Here is a 19,432-nt window from a genome sequence, read left to right on the forward strand (position 1 = left end):
CGGGCCTCTCTATCTTTGCTGGTAAGTGACCCAGTTACGGGGTTCGTAACAATAGCAAATAGCAAGTTCAAAGCTGACTACATAGTTTTGGTTGCACAGCAAACAATGCAACTTTTATACTCCAATAGTTGTAAGGCTTCTTCTGTCTGCTAGCCTGCTGGTCACCCTTGGGCAAGGTGTAGTACCTGCTTATCAGGGTCATGTGAAACCATGGGAGCAGGTGGTGGATGATCATATGAGGAAGTGGTGCATATCACAAGTCCTGCTATGCAACCACTGACCCCAGGCAGACAATCTCTGAAGAGTGTTGCTAATGGCTGGACTCGCCCATCTTGTAAAGATACTGCCCAGAAAAAGGCAACAGCAAGCAAGTGCACTCCTGCAGAAAAATTTGCTAAGAACAATCATGGTCATATTCCATGATTGTCCATTTCATACAACTTGGCACATAATGATGATGATGCACTAAGAAGATTGGTGAAGATCGTGTGGTAGACATTTTCCATGTGGATGTTGGTAAGGCATTTAATAAGGTGCAGCATGGTGTGATGGCCCAAAAGGTTTAGACATATGGGATCCCAGATGAGCTGGCTAATTACATTGAAAATTGGCTTGGTAATACTGTAGTTCAAAGTAAATTTATTATCAAACTACAGTGTGTATATGTTATCATACACTACCCTGAGATTCATTTTCTTGTGGACATTCAGAGCAGAATATTGCATGCCTCTCTGGTAGCCTGACTACAAGAAAGATGATTATGTTGGAGAGAGTTCAGAGTTGTTGTCTGAATTGGAGGATTTTAGTTATGGGGAAAGACTGGGTAAGCTGAGTTTGCTTTCTCTGGAGGGGAACAGGCTGAGAAGTGACTGATAAAGATGTGGTGTATAAAATTATGAGGGGGATAAACAAGGCTGATGACCAAAAGTTTTTTTTCTTTCCTTCCCCCCCCCCCCCCCCCCCCCCATAGTATGGGTGTGAAAAAACAGGCAATTTGCTTTAAACTGAGAGTAAGGAGATTTAAGGGGGATTTGATGGGGAAGTTATTTTACTTGGAGTGGTTGATATCTAGAACTTGCTGCTAGAGGAGGTGGCAGAATCACATACCCTTCAGATAGTGACTTGCTGTCCATTACACTGCTGGTCCTCCATCTCTGACTGTCTGTACCATTGCATACAGACAAAGGAGGACTCTTCATTGCTCTTTCCGTATCTCATTTTGGCCACTCAGTGTTGTTGGCCCTGAGCTGAACTTCTGAACCTGGAGAAACGGTGGACCATTCTTCATTTGGCCTCTACTCTTTGACCTGTTTGGCATGGGTGACCCTACCAAGAGCCAAAGCACAAGGCCCTGAGTGCAGTCAATATAGCTCTCCTGGATATTGAGACATGCAAGCCTCCAAACCCTACGACAAGATTACGATCCTCTTGAAGGCCTTCAGAGACATGGACACATAAATAGGCAAAACATAGAATGATACAGGCCGAGGACAAATGGCGCTAGTATAGGTGAGAAAAATGGTCAGTATGGATGTGGTCAGCTGAATTACTCAGTTCGGTGCTGTATGTGTCATAGTTTGATTTTTGATGTTCTGAATATGATTGCAAAATAAGATTAATGCATATTTAATTGTGGTCATCTTCCTTTGTGTTTTAAATAGTTCGAGGATGCCTTGGTCTCTGTGTAATCTCTGCACTCTGGAAGTTTCAGAAAGAAGTCCGGAACCAATATGGCACAAGAGTTGCTGTTCTCTTCTGTTGGATCTCAGCAACACAATTCCACCTGCTCTTTTACTGCACAAGAACTCTACCAAATATCTTTGCACTGCCCATTGGTGAGTTCAACTTTATTGTCCGTTTTTTTTTGTTTAATTTGGGGAGATAGTGTTTGTTGTCGCAGCATGCTTATTTACAATAAATTCAGAAAGTGTGAGTCATTTTCATAATCACAAACAAGAGAAAATCTGCAGAAGCTGGAAATCCAAGCAGCACACACAAAATGCTGGAGAAACTCGGCAGGCCAGGCAGCATCTGTGGGAAAAGACTAGAGTCGACATTTTGGGCCAAGACCCTTTGGCAGGTCCTGTAAATAGGTGAGATCCAACAGCCAGAGAGGTGGCTCTACAACACTCTGTATGGAGCGAGAGGCATAGCAAGGCACAGAAGTTATGGTCATCCACTTCAACAAAGGATAACCCCAATTGTGATGACTACTACTGGACCCAGATGTCTGAGGTTGAGAGTGGAACTACCGCAGTGCAAGTGCTTTTCCACTTTTTAAAAACTCTCCTGCACAGGTGTCCTGTCATTGTCGGAAACAGCTACCACCATCATTGTGGGTAAGCGTACTGGTAAGTAAGCAAGGGCTCATGAATTATTGGAAATATCTATTTTTAGTTATTAAGGACTTAAAAGCAAAAATATATCTAATTAAACTAGGGAAAATGGGGTCGTCTTTGTCTGCCAGTTAATGGGAAATGTCTTGACAAATATTTCACAGAAGTGCTGGAAGCTCTGATAGTGCAATACTCTGTCCTAGTCCAGTATTAGCCTTGGTTAAGCATACAGGTGCAGTGTGAAACATGCCCACAATCTTCAAAATCAGGAGAAGTCAAGTCTCATTTTATTGTCATTTCGACCAAAACTGCTGGTACAGTGCACAGTAAAAACGAGACAATGTTTTTTAGGACCATGGTGCTACATGAAATAGTACAAAAACTACACTGAACTACATAAAAACAACACAGGGAAAAAAACCTACACTAGACTACAAACCTACCCAGGACTGCATAAAGTGCACAAAACAGTACAATAAATAATAAACAAGACAATAGGCACAGTGGGTAGAAAGTTGGTGTCAGTCCAGGCTCTGGTTATTGAGGAGTCTGATAGCTTGGGGGAAGAAACTGTTACATAGTCTGGTTGTAGTAGCCTGGATGCTTTGGTGCCTTTTCCCAGATGGCAGGAGGGAGAAAAGTTTGTATGAGGGGTGTGTGGGGTCCTTCATAATGCTGTTTGCTTTGCGGATGCAGCGTGTAGTGTAAATGTCTGTAATGGTGGGAAGAGAGACCCCAATGATCTTCTCAGCTGACCTCACTATCCACTGCAAGGTCTTGTGATCTGAGATGGTGCAATTTCCAAGCCAGGCAGTGATGCAGCTGCTCAGGATGCTCCCAATACAAACCCTGTAGAATGTGATGAGGATGGGGTGCGTGGGAGATGGACTTTCCTCAGCATTCACAGAAAGTAGAGATGCTGCTGGGCTTTCTTTGCTATGGAGCTGGTGTTGAGGGACCAGGTGAGACTCTCCGCCAGGTGAACACCAAGAAATTTGGTGCTCTTAACGATCTCTACTGAGGAGCCATCAATGTTCAGCGGAGAGTGGTCGCTCTATGCCCTTCTGAAGGCAACAACCATCTCTCTTGTTTTGTTCACATTCAGAGACAGGTTGTTGGTTCTGCACCAGTCCGTTAGCCGTTGCACCTCCTCTCTGTATGCTGCTCGCCGTTCCTGCTGATGAGACCCACCATGGTCATGTCATCGGCGAACTTGATGATGTGGTTTGAGCTGTGTGTTGCAGCACAGTCTTGGGTCAGCAGAGTGAACAGCAGTGGACTGAGCACACAGCCCTGGGGGGCCCCCCGTGATCGGTGTGATGGTGTTGGAAGTGCTGCCTCTGATCCGGACTGACTGAGGTCTCACAGTCAGGAAGTCTAGTATCCAGTTGCAGAGGGAGGTGTTCAGGGCTAGTGGGCTCAGCTTTCCAATCAGTTTCTGAGCATTACAGCTGAACCAGTCTGACCTTTGAAGGTAGCAAGAGAATATATAATGTATGTAATCGTGAGACTGCTGAATTTAAATAACAATATATAAATTATTCACTTCCAGTGGAACACCACTTGAAGCATTTTCATAAGTGTAATATTAACAAGAGAACGTCTGTGGATTCTGGAAATCCAAAGCAAACAGACAAAATGCTGGAGGAACTCAGCAGGTCAGGTGGCATCTATGGAAATGAATAAACAATCGGTGTTTCGGGCCGAGACCCTTCTTCATGTCTGGAAAAGAAGGGGGGAGATGCCAGAATTTTAAAAAGTGGGGTTGAGAGGGAGGAGGCTAGCTGGCAGATGATAAGTGAAGCCAGGTGGGTGGGAAAGGTAAAGGGCTAGAGAAGAAGGAATCTGACAGGAGGAAAGTGGACCACAGGAGAAAGGGAAGGGATAGGCAGGTGAGAGGAGATAAAAGGTCAGAGTTAGGAATGGGAGGGGGGAGTAATATTTTAATGTGCCATGTTGAAAAATGTTTCTAATGCTGATATTATTGGAGCATAAAAATATTATGGAGTATAAAACTTGTATCATTTGCTGTGTAACCAAAACTATGTAGTCAGTTTGCTATGCATGTACTCAATTTAGTAGAATGAAATCTTAGGAATGTAGAAGACAATGGTGTGTTAATGAGAGGTAGCTAAAGAGCTAAAGAAATGTAGATTAGAACATTGCTCAGTTCTGAGTTTATTATTTGCTATGCATGTACCCAATTTGGTAGGAGACTGAAGTCTTAAAAATGTAGAAGACAATGGTATGTTAATGAGAGGTAGCTAAGAGATGTAGATTAGAACATGATTAAGCCAATTGATAGGAACAGTAGGGACATGATGTACGTGTAATACGCAACTATAGATCGATTACATATGCTAATGCAACTGGACCAGGAGATTGCTATAAAAAATGCCGTGTCCGAGGATCGGTGGGCAATCAGCGACTAGCTCAGTGACTGTCTCAGCTTTGATTTGCAAATTAAAGTTTAACCCATCTTGAAGAATCTTCTGCGTCTCCTAGTCATTTGTGAGGCACGAAAAACCACAACATAATCTTAAATATCTCTTATTTTAAGTAATCAGCCCAGAAGGAGGATCTCAGCCCAAAATATCAACTGTTTATTCATTTCCATAGATGTTGTCTGACCAGCTGAGTTCTTCCAGCATGTTGAGTGTGAGTGTTGCCTCGGAAGTATATTCTTTGATTCATTTGTAAACAGAGTATTTGATTTTTTTTTCCTGTAGTTCTGTTGGCGTTTACAGCCTGGATGCAGCAGAACCACGGCATGTTTATATGGCTTTCTGCCCTAGCTATCATTGTATTCCGATTCGAGCTTTCCATATTCCTGGGTCTCATGCTGCTGTTGTCCTTAGTGAGCCATCATATTTCGATTCTCCAAAGTCTTTGCCATGCAGTGCCAGCTGGCTTGGTGTGGTTGGGTGAGTAGCATGTAGTTCAAAGACTTGAATTTCAGAATTGGGTTTAATTTCACCGGCATATGTTGTAAAATATGTTAATTAGTGGCAGCTGTGCAATGCAATACATAATAACATAGAAAATATAAATAAAAAAGTTACAGTATTAATGTATATGTATATTAAATAGTTAAATTAAAAATAGTGCAAAAACCAAAATAATGTTTTTAAAAGTGTGGTAGTGTTTATGGGTTCAATGTCCATTTAAGATTCATATGGCAGAGGGGAAGAAGCTGTTCTGGAATTACTCAGTGTGTGCCATCAGGCTTCTGTACCTCCTCCCTGACTATCAATGAGAAGAGGGCATGTTCTGGGTGATGCAGGTCCTTGATAATGGATGCGGGCTTTCTGAGGCACTACTCCTTAAAGATGTCTTAGATACTACAAAGGCTAATGCCCATGATGGGGCTGGCTAATTTTACAACTTTCTGTAGCTTCTTTCAATCCTCTGTGGTAGCCCCCCACCCCTCCAACCAACCTCCCATACCAGACAGTAATGCAGCCTGTTAGAATGCTCTCCACAGTTTTCGAGTGTTTTTGGTGACAATCCAAATCTCCTCAAACTCCTAATGAAGTAAAGCTGCTGTCTAGTCTTCTTTATAGCTGCATTGATATGTTGAGACCAGACTCGATTCTCAGAAACCTTGACACCCAGAAACTTGAAATTGCTCACTCTCTCCACTTCTGATCCCCCTGAGGATTGGTAAGGTTGTTGCTGCGGCACCACTCAACAAGCTGGTATATCTCGCTCCTGTACACCCTCTCATCTCCATCTGAGGTTCTGCCATCGGTGGCTGTATCATCAGCAAATCAATAGATGGCATTTTAGCTACACCTAGCCACGCAATCATAGATATAAAGAGAGTAGAGCAGTAGGCTAAGCACACATTCCTGAGGTACGCCAGTGTTGATTGTCAGGAGAAGAGATTATCACCAAACCGCACTGATTGTGGTCTTCCAGTTAGAAAGTTGAGGTTCCAATTGCAGAGGGAGGTACAGAGGCCCAGGTTGTGTAGCTTATTGATCAGCACCGTGGGAATGATGGTGTTAAATTGTTAAATGCTGAGCTATAGTCAATGAACAGCATCCTGACAGGAGTTTGTATTCATTATATTAACACATTCAGTAACATTCTTTTGAATTTCTTTTCAGCTCTAACCATATTGGTGGATTCTGTGTTTTGGAGACGACTCCTCTGGCCTGAGGGAGAAGTACTTTGGTACAATACAATCTTGAATAAGAGTTCTGAATGGGGATTATCCTTTACACAGACTTCAGTTTGCTGTAGGAAAGTGCAAAGTCTGCTCGGAGTAAAACTGAAATGTGATTGATCCTGCATGGATTGTACTATAATTTGAAAAATATAATCCAGCTGCACATTAGCTGAAAGGTAAAGTATTCAGTCGAGGCCCCTGTCGGTCAGGATTGAGCATGGATGTTGCATTCGAGCTGTCTAGATGCGTAAGCCTGAAACGGAGACCAGGCTATAACCCTTGTAGCAGGGTTTCCCTCTCTACGCAGCTAATGAATCCAGTGGAACGGCAGAGACTGATACAGTTTGGCACCCCCTAGCAGCATCTCAGGAGTTGTCAGTCGTAGGAATACCTTAGGGACTCCAGCTCTGGATTTTTTCCCTCGGGGTTTACTCCGAAGCCTGCCGTCATGAATAGGCTTGGCCACAGGGCAGCGGGGGTTTGAGATCAGAGTTTTCCTTCTAGATGAGCTGCCAACCTCAGCTGCTGAGCCCCATTTGCTTGAAGCAACAGGCTTTAAGGTGCCAGTAACCTCCATTTGCCCCCTCTCCTGTCAGTAGAAATGGTTCCAACAGGCTTAGCTAAGCCGCACATGAAGGCCAGGAGCTGGACTTGGTTGCTAGAGGTGCACGCCATTAGTAGTATTTAGTAGGTAGCGGGAGCTTATCCTCATTACTACCCCAGGCTATGACGACCTTAAGGAATCAAATGTAAAGTCTACGTTTTTAAAATTTTCATATTATCAATGGATTTTGCTGTTAATTTTCAAAGGTATAATTGCTCATTATTCAGCATTTCATTACACATTGACAGGAAAATTGGGAATATCAATAATTATTCATAGAAGCATAGAGCAGCAGTACAGTGGGCCCTTAGGCCCAACCGGTCCAGATCAGCCATCCAGCTAGCCCCAGTGTCCTGCATTCAGACCCCATCTTTATACCCCCACCCCTTTACATATCTGTCCGTTTGCTTCTTAAATGATACTTGTTCACCTGCCTTATCTACGTCCTCTAGCACAGGGTTCAGAACCTGGTGACCACTGACTCCCTTGCTTAATGGAATTGGTCCATGGCAAAAAAAGGTGGGGAACCTCAGCTTCAGCAGCTCATTCTATCACCTCCCTCTGCATGGAAGGAATTGCCCCTCAGGCCCCTCTTTAACATTTACCTCTCATCCTAACCTTACAGTTTTGAACTCTCCTACTCTGGGTCAAAGACTGTTACCATTCACCTTATCTCGTTTTAAACATTTTTTAAGGTTGTCCCTCATTCTCCTACATTCCAAGGGAAAAAGGCAACCTCTCCTTATAACTCAGGCCCTCCAACCTCATCTTAAATTTTTCCTGCTTGTTTTACAGTTGAAACATGTCTTTCCTGTTAAAGGGTGACCAAAACTGTCCCTCTGTTTCATTGTGCTGCCTATTGCCTTACCATTCTTAGCTTATTTGACTCTCCAAAATGTGTCACCCCACATTACCTGTACAGAAATCCATTGGCCACTCCTTAGCCCACATCTACATAACAGATCACAATTCCCCTGTAAGCTATAATAACCTACTCCACTACCAACCACACCTAATTTTGTGTCATCTGCAAATTATTGATCAATATTTGTGTATTTATATTCAAATTATTTACATAAATAGCGAATAACAAGGGTCCCAACTGCAGCCCCTGAGGCACACTAGTCACTGGCTTCCATCAGGAAAAACAACCCTCTGTTTCCTACTTCTAAGCCAAGCTTGAATCCACCGAATCAATTCTAAGGGACCTACCAGCCTACCATGCAAAACCTTGTTCAAAGCTTTTCTAAGTCCAACTAAGTATCATCTACTGCCCTACCCCTATCTCCCTTTTTGGTTAGCTCTTCAAAAATATCAAGTATGACTTTCCATACACAAAGTCATACTGACTCCTCCAAATCAGACTCCTCTCTATCCAAGATGTTGATCAGTTGATCCCTTGGAATTCTCTCCTGTAACTTCCCCCCTGATTGATGGCAAAAATAATTGGTATGAACCAGAATTATTTCAGGTCTGAAATATTACGAACCGTATAGCAAGAAAAGTGACGAAGTAGTGTTCATGGGTTCAATGTCCATTTAGAAATCTGATGGCAGAGGAGAAGAAGCTGTTTCTGAAATGTTGAATGTGCCCTCTCAGGCTCCTGTACCACCTTCCTGAAGGTAGCAGTGAGAAAAGGGTGTGACCTGGGTGGTCAATTAGATTATCATTTTTAAAATACTTCCTGACATTCATTATGTCTTTTGTCAGTTCGTTAGGTTTTTCATGAATGATTTTTGAGGATTATCAGGAAATACAGAACTAATTTGGAAAAACCAGGAATATATTTTTTAACTGTACACATCACATGTTTTTTAATATACATCAAGAGTTTACTTTAGTACATTTGGTGTAAAAAAAACTATGATTTACTGTGCACTAAGAGTAGTGGGCAGAATATTGCAAATTACAAAATGCACGATTCCTTAAGTATCTTTGTGGTAGGTGAGACTTTGTAAGTATAGTATTATTCCTCTGAGAAGTTATCAGTACTGCTGATTGTAGAAGACATTCATTTAGTGGCTAAATACTTTTGCAATGCAGACTGCCTTCCCCATTCTGGGAAAAAAATCCCAGGATAATGGCAAGATTTGAACTTGTTGATACCATGAATTAAACACAGACCTTTCACCTAGCTTGTGGGTTGAAATTCAGTCTTGATTGATGTTGCAGTTTAATTGAGGCCTCCGGGCTCTGTGAAATCACTTTGGGAATTGGTAATCAGCATGAATCCTTATCATAACATGTAATTTGTCACTTACTCATAATCTAACTTAAAGGAGATAGGGCCATATCTGATTTGAGTAGTGTCACATTACAATCAATTATGAGATGGAGGGGGTGTGGTTGTGAGGAAGTCATTTTTGGAATAGACAAGGGTAGTTTCTATCCATTTAAATCCACCCCCTGCTGAATCTGGGAATACTGGAAATTGTCTTCGAAGTAAGTTTAAACAAGTGACTGTTACTAATTTGAGAATCAGTTCAGTTCTCTTAGTAACCTTGGCTCATTTCCCTTGGTATCCTTGGAAAATTATTTTAATAGCTAATTTAAGTTAATTTCCTAAAAGATAGACTGGAAAATTGCAATGCACTAATTGCACTGACTTGTTAATTTCTCATGTATATATATTTTTATTGAGTTGAATTATTCTGCATGTGCTTGTGTTTCCTTAACTGAGAATTTATTCAGACGTCACCCTTTTTATGGTATTTTTACTCGGTACTGCCTCGTGCTCTTGGTTGTACTGTTATTTTTCTGCCTCTTGGAGCACAAGACAGGAGGACCTGGAAGCTGCTTTTCCCAGCACTTGGTTTCATCTTTTTATACTCATTTCTACCTCACAAAGAACTGCGCTTCATAATCTACACTTTTCCTGTCTTGAATGTTGTTGCAGCCATGGGATGCTCATCCCTGTAAGTATTCACGGACGTTGTCCTTTTTTTTTATAAAAAAATTGGTAGCTTTATTGATTGTACTTGTAAAACAAATGCTATTCAGATTATTTTGGACCTTGATTGTACAAAAAGAAATAGTCTTGTGTCACCAAGACCTGTTTCTAACAGGGTGATAAAAATGTAATATAGCTATCCATAAACAAGAGAAACTCTGCAGATGCTGGAAATCCAAAGCAGCACAGACAAAATGCTGGAGGAACTCAGCAGATCAGGCAGCATCTACGGAAATGAATAAACAGTCGACACTCCGGGCCGAGACAGTTCTTCAGGATTTAAAAGGAAGGGGGAAGACATCAGAATAAAAAAAAGAGAGTTGGGAGAGGGGAAGGAGGCTAGCTAGAAGGTGATAGATGAAGCCAGTTCAGTGGGAAAGGTAAAGGGCTGAAGAAGGAGGATTCTGATAGAAAAAGTGCACCTGTGTAACTCGTCTATAACTATCTAGCAGTGAAACACTGAAGAAGAGCCTTAATTTGTTAATACTGTACCTTAAATAGTAATTATCCTCCAAATATATTACTAGGATCAGAGGATCACAAATGTGTCAGTCTAATATAATTTGAGAAGAAATGTGAGAGTAATGAAAATAACACGAGCCCTATTTGGGATGATGAAATATTTTACTTGTACTCTTATATGGATATTTGTATTATATAGTAGCATTTGCTTCAGGGTAGCAGAGTTATTTCTAACATTTCAGTTTCGAGAAAGCAATTGAATTTTTTAAAACAGTTATCTTTTAAGATATGACTCAGCACACAATGACGATGATGATCTTTCAAGATAACCCCTTTGCAAGATAGAGCTGTCGAGGGAAATGTAAAGGGAGGATTGACCATCAACTGCAAGAAGACCAAATGTATGGTTGGCACGAAGAAAGAAGGAAGACAAAAATACAAACTGAAAATGGCCAACACAACAAACATGGAGGTTCAGTTACTTAGGGAGCACGATAACATCTGACAGTAGGGCTGATATTGAAATTAGAACAAGGATTGGGATTGTTAAATGCACATTCAAGTGTTTGAGCAAGATATTAAGGAATAACAATTTCTATGGGTATGAAACTCAAGTGTTGTGGTGCTGTGTTCTTTTCACACTAACATGGACGTGAATGGTGGACAATATCAAAGCAAAATGAGGGACTCAAAGCTGCAGAAATGTGATTTTTTAGGAAAATACATATGCTGCAGGACAAAGTAACAAATGAGGAAATGTTATGAAAAGCCAGAATAAGAAAAGAGCTGCTATCAATCAGGAAACAGCAGCTGGAGTATCTGGGACATGTACTGAGGAAAGAGAAGTTCAAACATCTTGCAGTGACTGGAAAAACTGATGGAAGAAAAAGTTGTGTTTAATAGCGCATGACATTCACGAGTTGCATCAAGAGATGCACAGGCAAAAGTTTTGAGTTTCTTAGAACTTCTCCGATTAAAGACAGATGGAAGACCACGATTGCCCGTGACATACAACAAGCCACATGATGATCTTTTAAAGATAGTTTAGCTTTATCTGTCACATGTACAACAACACATACAGTGAAATGCGTTGTTTGTATCAGTGATCAACGCAACCCAAGGTATGCTGGGGGCAGCCCACAAGTATCGCAATGCTTGCAGACCTAACTTGTATCTTTGGAATGTGGGAAGAAATCGGAGCACTTAGAGGAAACCCACATGATTATGGGGGGAATGTTCAAATCCTCGCAGGCAGTGTTGTAAAGCATTGCTGAAATCCCTGTGCTATCTGTAAAGAAACTTAGTGTTGCAGGTAAAATTCATCTGAAGTGTACTTTTAATGATCTGGAGACCTGCTTAGTATACATGAACAATTAGGGAGACTAGGTCATTGCAATAACGCAGGCTTATCACCCTTGGATCTGAGTGAAACAATATTGAAGTTTAGGAGTACAAAATTAAAAAGGAGTCATTGTACAAAAGTTAGTGCAGATAAAAGTGATCAAAAAGGCTAACTAAATTGTGGACCTTTAACACAGTGATTGAGTAGAGAAGGTGAAATGTGTCAATATTTTGACCCTATTGGGTTTTGGCCATTGAATCTTTGTAAAGATGTGTAGGCCCTGGAAATAATATGGTAGATCACTTGAATGATTCCAAGATTGGGAAAAAAAATCATTTGTGAGGGTGAAGTGCTTTAACTTGGTTTTTTACCCCTTTTGCTTTTGAAATATAGAGGGTGATTTATGTATGTTTATAATATGATCAACAACTGAATAGAGCAGATGGAGAAATGTAGGAAAGGGGGCATGTTACTGAAGCTAGTGTCATCTAGTTGGAGTGGAACCGGAAATGGAACAGGTCAGTAGAAGCATAGAAAACCTACAGCACAATACAGGCCCTTCGGCCCACAAAGCTGTGCCATACATGTCCTTACTACAGAAATTACCTAGGATTAACCATGACCCTCTATATTTCTAAGCCCCATGTACCTATCCAGAGTCTTTGAAAAGACCCTAACGTATCCGCCTACACCACCGGTAACCCATTCCACGCACTCAGCACTCTCTGCATTTTTTTTTTAAAATACAACAACAACTTGCCCCTGACATCTCCTCTGTACCTACTTCCAAGCACCTTTAAAGCTGTACCCTCTCGTGCTAGCCATTTCATCCCTGGGGAAAAAGCCTCTGACTATCCACACAATGATTGCCTCTCATCATCAGGTCACTTCTCATCCTCCGTCGCTCCAAGAAGAAAAGGCCGAGTTCAGTGTCATGCCTATTCTCATATGGCATGCTCCCCAATCCAGGCAACATCCTTGTGAATCTCCTCTGCCCCCTTTCTGTGGTTTCCACATCCTGTAGTGAGGTGACCAGAACTCCAAGTGGGGTCTGACCAGGGTCCTATATAGCTGCAATGTTACCTCTCAGTTCTTACTCAATTCCCCGTTGATGAAGGCACCATATGCCTTCTTAACAACAGTCAACCTGCAGAGCTGCTTTGAGTGTCCTGTGGACTCAGACCCCAAGATCCCTCTGATCCTCCACACTGTCAAGAGTCTTACCATTCTATATTCTGTCATCATATTTGACATAACAAAATGAACCATCTCACACCTATCTGGGTTGAACTCCATCTGCCACTTCTCAGCCCAGTTTTGCATCCTATCGATGATGATGGATTCCTGGAACTTCCCTCTCCTGTTATAGATATTTGATCAGTAGAAATGTTCAAGATTTGAGTGAGTATCAGAGAATGTGAATCAGAAGGGCTAAGAGGAGTTTGAAGTAATGATGACGTTCAAAATTCAAAGTAAATTTCATTATCAAAGTACATATGTCACCATGAGACACATTTTCTTGTGGGCATTCTCAGCCAATCAGTAGAATAGTAACTATAACAGGATCAGTGAAAGATCAGCCAGAATTCGGAAGACAACATACTGTGCAAATGCAAATATAAATAAATAACAATAAACAACAAGGACGTGAGATAAAAGAGTTCTTAAAATGAGATCATTGGTTGCGGGAACACTTCAATAATGGGCAAGTGAGTGTAGTTATCTCCATGTATTCAAGAGCCTGATGGATGAGGGATAGTAACTGTTCCTGAATCTAGTGGTGTGAGGTCCTGTGACTCTTGTGCCTTCTACCTGTGGGCAGCAGCAAAAAAAAGCATGGTGCGTGGTGGGAATCTCTGATAACGGACACCACCTCCCATGTAGATGTGCTCAGTGTCTGGGAGGGCTTTACCCGTGTTGTACTGAACGTATGATTCAATTGGATTTTAAGACAGACCCCCAGAACCCACATTCCTAAATATGATTTTTGCTGATTTAACATCACTAATGACTATCTTGTTTCTTTACTTGCACAGAATGATCAACTACCACAAATCGCTGTTTTATAAATTGGGTTTCTTTGCTGTGATTGCACATTTCATAGCAAATGTCTGCTACACTGGGTCGTTGCTATATGTATCCCACCATAACTACCCAGGTGGAGTTGCTATGCAAAAACTACATGAGATGGTGCCTCCAACAACAGGTCTGTGACATTTTACAGTTGTCTTGTTTTAAAATCCATTGGTAATGCTATTCAGTTCCAATTAGTTGCTCTTTTACTATTATTGTTACATTTTGTTGGGGTACCTGACATTGATGATCTTGGCATAAGATATTACCTGACTGCAGTTTGATTGCTGTTACATTAACAACAAGAACTGTGCACTTATTTGGCTTTTTTAAAATGTTCTACTTATTAGAACTAGTTAAATATACTGCATGGATAATTATCTTGATTCATTTAGTAGTATCCTTGCCTCTGAATTGGAGCAGCTGAGGAATTCAGCAGATCAGGCAGAATCTATGGAGTGGAAATAACAGTTGACATTTTAGGCTGAGACCCTTCATTGGAACTTTTTTAAGTCTTGGCTATAATTCTTGAAGCTATTTTATACTTAATCATGGTATTTTATAACACGGGCATGAGCAATACTTTTAGCGGCCATTCTGGTGAACCAATTGCCACAGCTGGCGACCTAGTGTGGATTGTTATCCTTGCCCTCCGATCACTGCAGTAATAGCGTTCCAAAAGTTGAAGAACTGTATTCACTCTTTCATCAACAACCAGCAAAGCATACAATCTTGAAGCAATGAAACTTAGGCATAATTAAGTGTAACTAAACTGAATTAAGCATTCAATGAAAAGATACTGTATGACAGCCGTCTGCCCCAGCTCCAAACTACCCAGAACAAAGCACGGATACACATTCCCTTCGCTTTTACCACATCTCTCTCTCACGTGACTAGTTACCATAATAAACACACAACACAAGACAGTGCAGATAGAGAATAGAGGCATAGCTTCCACAAAAAAAAACTTGAATGCGGCAACCACTATTACTTTTATTTTTAGAGTTGTTGGTTTTTAATTCAGTTGAAACTCACATATCATTCTAAATAACTCAGATGTTATTTTAAATTTCATCATTGTGTCTTTAGTAACTGAATTGCAGTATGCTGTTTTGTACTGAATAGAGTAGCACTGAAATCTCCTTGTCCTTAGCAATGACAATAAAGCTCCCAACTGCAATTGAACTGCATGTTCCTGGATTCAAGCTTCACTTGGAATCTGAGGGTGTTTTGCTTGGATTGATATGGATAAATTATTAAGTTGTTAGTGATTTTCAGAATCAAAAAGTAAATAAAGGGTCTTTTTATCCATTAAAGACATTTAAATAGCAATGTTCCTCTTTTGAAATACTACAAGATCAGGTTTTTATTGATTTGCTGTCTGTGGGCTGTTGCTGTGCACTGGTAGTAACTGTTTTGTTCACATAACTAAGAACCATAATCTGGTGGAAGTGTTAATTTTAAAATACTGTAAAATTAGATGAATTTTCACATTTACATTTGCCATAGTAAAGCAGGGCTGTCATGAGGTGAGGGTGTGACTAATTCTCCTCTTCCTCAGTTCTCACTTTACAGCTGATGATTAATTCATGCCTTGTTTTCAAAGTACAGTGGGGTCTGGATGGAAACATTTGCAGTTAACGTAACATTTCAGGACTAAAATAGGAAATAATTGGTTGATGCACTGCATATAAGTTAGAAGCTCTAAGCTTTAAAATTTAATTACTACTTTAAAATAATGTTTATATTAGCATTTTAGTAGTTCGAGTTAAAACTATGCTAATAATGCAGTGCTTGCTGTTCTTTGTTTTTGTGTTACACTGTACTGGAAAACAAACATTAGCCAGCAGAAAAAGGCCTCATTTCCTTGAATTGATGCCAGTGTAAATGCTATCATGTATTGTGTGAGAATAATCTCTAACCAGCATTTAGTGTAATCTTTTCAGACACAAGTTATGTGTGTTTGTTGTTACTAGGAGTTAGACCATGGTAGAGAAGGCAAACTAAGTGCTGGATTACATTTGCTTGCATACTTACATTTCCATTATTATAAGGGTTAGCAACAATACAGAACATACACAGATGCTGGAAATCCAAAGCAACACATGCAAAACTCAGCAGGTCAGCAAGTGTCCAGGGAAAAGAGTAAACAGTCGACATTTCGGGTCAAGATCCTTGATCAGTCCTGATCAAGCCTTGTATTCTTATCTTATCTTTAGGTTTTGCAGATTCTGGAATGAGTCTCATTGGACACCTGTCACAACATTGCAGAATTCTATTAATTAATTTTAGCATTTTTGTGTGATTTATTATGGATTACTAAAATATATACACTACTGTAGCGGTGTGCTACAAACAGCGCTAAAATTACGACACGGAGTCGGTAACTGCAGTCGAAGGAAAAACTTTATTCGAAAACTTCAGCCTCACTTTTAAGCCTCTGTCAACCGGCCCCCCATGGCGAAGAGGCTCCAAAGCTCTGTGCTCGCAAACCCCCGTAGGCTATCTAATTGTGAGTCGGTTCGCATACGCTAGGAAAAGAGCCGCCACATAACCCCCCCCCAGAACCGGCGATACACCCCCCAATGTCCACAGCCAGGGCCAGAACCTGCTTGGGAGGTCGGCCTCTGCGCCGAGGCGCCGGAAACTCGGCCGGTTGCGCCAGGTCCACATGGGCCGGCTTGAGGCGGTCCACCGTGAAAACCTCCTCCTTCCCCCCAACGTCCAGCACGAACGTGGACCCGTTGTTCCGGAGCACCGTAAACGGCCCCTCGTATGGCCGCTGCAGCGGTGGCCGATGCCCGCCCCTTCGTACAAACACAAACTTACAGTTCCGTAGGTCTTTGGGTACGCAGGTCGGGTGCCGCCCATGCTGTGAAGTGGGTATGGGGGCCAGGTTACCGAGCTTCTCGCGAAGTCTGCCCAGGACTGCAGCGGGTTCTTCCTCTTGCCCCCTCGGGGCTGGTAGGAACTCCCCGGGGACGGCCAGGGGCGCGCCGTATACCAACTCGGCCGACGAGGCGTGCAGGTCGTCCTTGGGCGCTGTGCGGATGCCGAGAAGGACCCAGGGAAGCTCGTCCGCCCAGTTGGCTCCTCGCAGGCGGGCCATGAGGGCCGACTTCAGGTGACGGTGGAAACGCTCCACTAGCCCGTTCGACTGTGGGTGGTAGGCAGTGGTGTGGTGCAGCTGAGTCCCCAAAAGGCTGGCCATAGCTGACCACAGGCTGGAGGTGAACTGGGCGCCTCTGTCGGAGGTAATGTGGGCTGGTACACCAAAGCGGGATATCCAGGTGGCGATCAGGGCTCGGGCGCAAGATTCGGAGGTGGTGTCGGTGAGCGGGACCGCCTCTGGCCATCTTGTGAACCGGTCCACGATAGTCAGGAGGTAACGCGCTCCGCGCGACACTGGCAGGGGGCCCACGATATCCACATGAATGTGGTCGAAACGCCGGTGGGCGGGATGGAACTGCTGCGGTGGGGCTTTGGTGTGCCGCTGAACCTTGGCCGTCTGGCAGTGCATGCACGTCCTGGCCCATTCACTGACCTGTTTGCGGAGTCCGTGCCAAACGAACCTGCTGGAAACCATCCGGACAGTTGTCCGGATGGAGGGATGCGCCAAGTTATGAATGGAGTCGAAAACACGTCGCCGCCAGGCTGCGGGGACGACCGGACGGGGCTGGTTGGTGGCGACGTCACAGAGTAGGGTCCTCTCACCTGGGCCCACGGGGAAGTCCTGGAGCTGCAAACCAGAGACTGCAGTCCTGTAACTCGGAATCTCCTCATCTACCTGCTGTGCCTCTGCCAGTGCCTCAAAGTCTACCCCTTGGGAAAGGGCATGAACGGTAGGGCGAGAGAGCGCATCCGCCACGACATTGTCCTTACCCGAGACGTGCCGGACATCCGTTGTGTATTCAGAGATGTAGGACAGGTGGCGTTGCTGGCGGGATGACCAGGGGTCGGATGCCTTCGTAAACGCAAAGGTAATCGGTTTGTGGTCCGTGAACGCGGTGAAGGGCCGACCTTCTAGGAAGTACCTGAAATGCCGGATTGCCAGGTAGAGCGCCAACAGTTCCCGGTCAAAAGCACTGTACTTGAGCTCGGGTGGCCGCAGGTGTTTGCTGAAAAACGCCAGGGGTTGCCAGCGACCTGCGATGAGCTGCTCCAGCACCCCACCGACTGCCGTGTTTGATGCGTCCACTGTGAGGGCGGTAGGGGTGTCCATTCTGGGATGTACTAGCATTGCGGCGTCAGCCAAAGCTTCCTTCGTTTGAACGAAAGCGGCGGCGGACTCCTCGTCCCAGGTAATGTCCTTGCTCGGACCCGACATCAGGGCGAACAGGGGGCGCATGATCCGGGCAGCTGAAGGGAGGAAGCGGCGGTAGAAATTGACCATACCTACGAATTCCTGAAGGCCTTTGACCGTGGTGGGTCGGGGGAAGTGGCGGACCGCATCTACCTTAGCGGGCAGAGGGGTTGCCCCGTCTTTAGTAATCCTGTGGCCCAGGAAGTCAATGGTATCAAGTCCGAACTGGCATTTGGCAGGGTTGATTGTAAGACCGTACTCACTCAGTCGGGCGCAGAGTTGACGGAGGTGGGACAGATGCTCCTGACGACTGCTGCTGGCTATGAGGATGTCATCCAAATAGATGAACGCGAAGTCCAGGTCCCGTCCCACCGCGTCCATTAACCGCTGGAACGTCTGTGCGGCATTCTTCAGGCCGAACGGCATGCGGAGGAACTCGAAGAGGCCAAACGGGGTGATGAGAGCCGTCTTGGGGACGTCGTCAGGATGCATCGGGATTTGATGGTACCCTCGGACAAGGTCGACCTTGGAGAAGATCCGGGCGCCGTGCAGGTTTGCCGCAAAGTCCTGAATGTGCGGCACAGGGTAGCGGTCCGGTGTGGTAGCCTCGTTCAGCCTGCGGTAGTCGCCGCACGGTCTCCAGCCCCCCGTCGCTTTGGGCACCATGTGCAGGGGGGAAGCCCAGGGGCTGTCGGACCGCCGGATGATCCCCAATTCCTCCATTCTCTGGAACTCCTCCTTCGCCAGTCGGAGCTTGTCCGGGGGAAGCCGCCGAGCACGGGCATGGAGGGGTGGTCCCTGTGTCAGGATGTGGTGCTGTACGCCGTGCCTGGGCATGGCTGCTGTGAACTGCGGTGCCAGAACCGATGGGAACTCCGCCAGGACCCTGGTGAAGTCGTTGTCGGACAGCGTGATGGAGCCGAGGTGAGGGGCTGGCAACTGGGCCGCGCCCAGGGAGAACGTCTGAAAGGTCTCGGCGTGTACCAGTCTCTTCCTGGGCAGGTCAACCAGCAGGCTGTGAGCTCGCAAAAAATCCGCACCCAGAAGCGGTTGGGCTACGGCGGCCAGTGTGAAGTCCCACGTGAACTGGCTGGGGCCGAACTGTAGCTGCACCTGACGGGTGCCATAGGTCCTTACTGTGCTGCCATTCACGGCCCTCAGGGGGGGACCCGGTGCCCTGCTGCGAGT

The 19,432-nt window shown here is 44.1% G+C and overlaps 1 protein-coding gene across 1 annotated transcript in view; it reads left to right on the forward strand.

Moving 5' to 3' along the window:
- Positions 1-19,432, forward strand: part of alg12 (ALG12 alpha-1,6-mannosyltransferase) — a 45,888-nt gene that overhangs the window by 18,642 nt on the left and 7,814 nt on the right. Inside the window, exons 3-7 of the mRNA XM_059987451.1 lie at positions 1,662-1,835; positions 5,066-5,260; positions 6,449-6,552; positions 9,806-10,029; positions 13,905-14,074. Of these exons, the coding sequence (XP_059843434.1) occupies positions 1,662-1,835; positions 5,066-5,260; positions 6,449-6,552; positions 9,806-10,029; positions 13,905-14,074 (867 nt within the window). The remainder of the gene's footprint in view (positions 1-1,661; positions 1,836-5,065; positions 5,261-6,448; positions 6,553-9,805; positions 10,030-13,904; positions 14,075-19,432) is intronic.

This window comes from Hypanus sabinus, chromosome 13 (assembly GCF_030144855.1).
Source record: "Hypanus sabinus isolate sHypSab1 chromosome 13, sHypSab1.hap1, whole genome shotgun sequence".
Classification (NCBI taxonomy): Eukaryota; Metazoa; Chordata; class Chondrichthyes; order Myliobatiformes; family Dasyatidae; genus Hypanus; species Hypanus sabinus.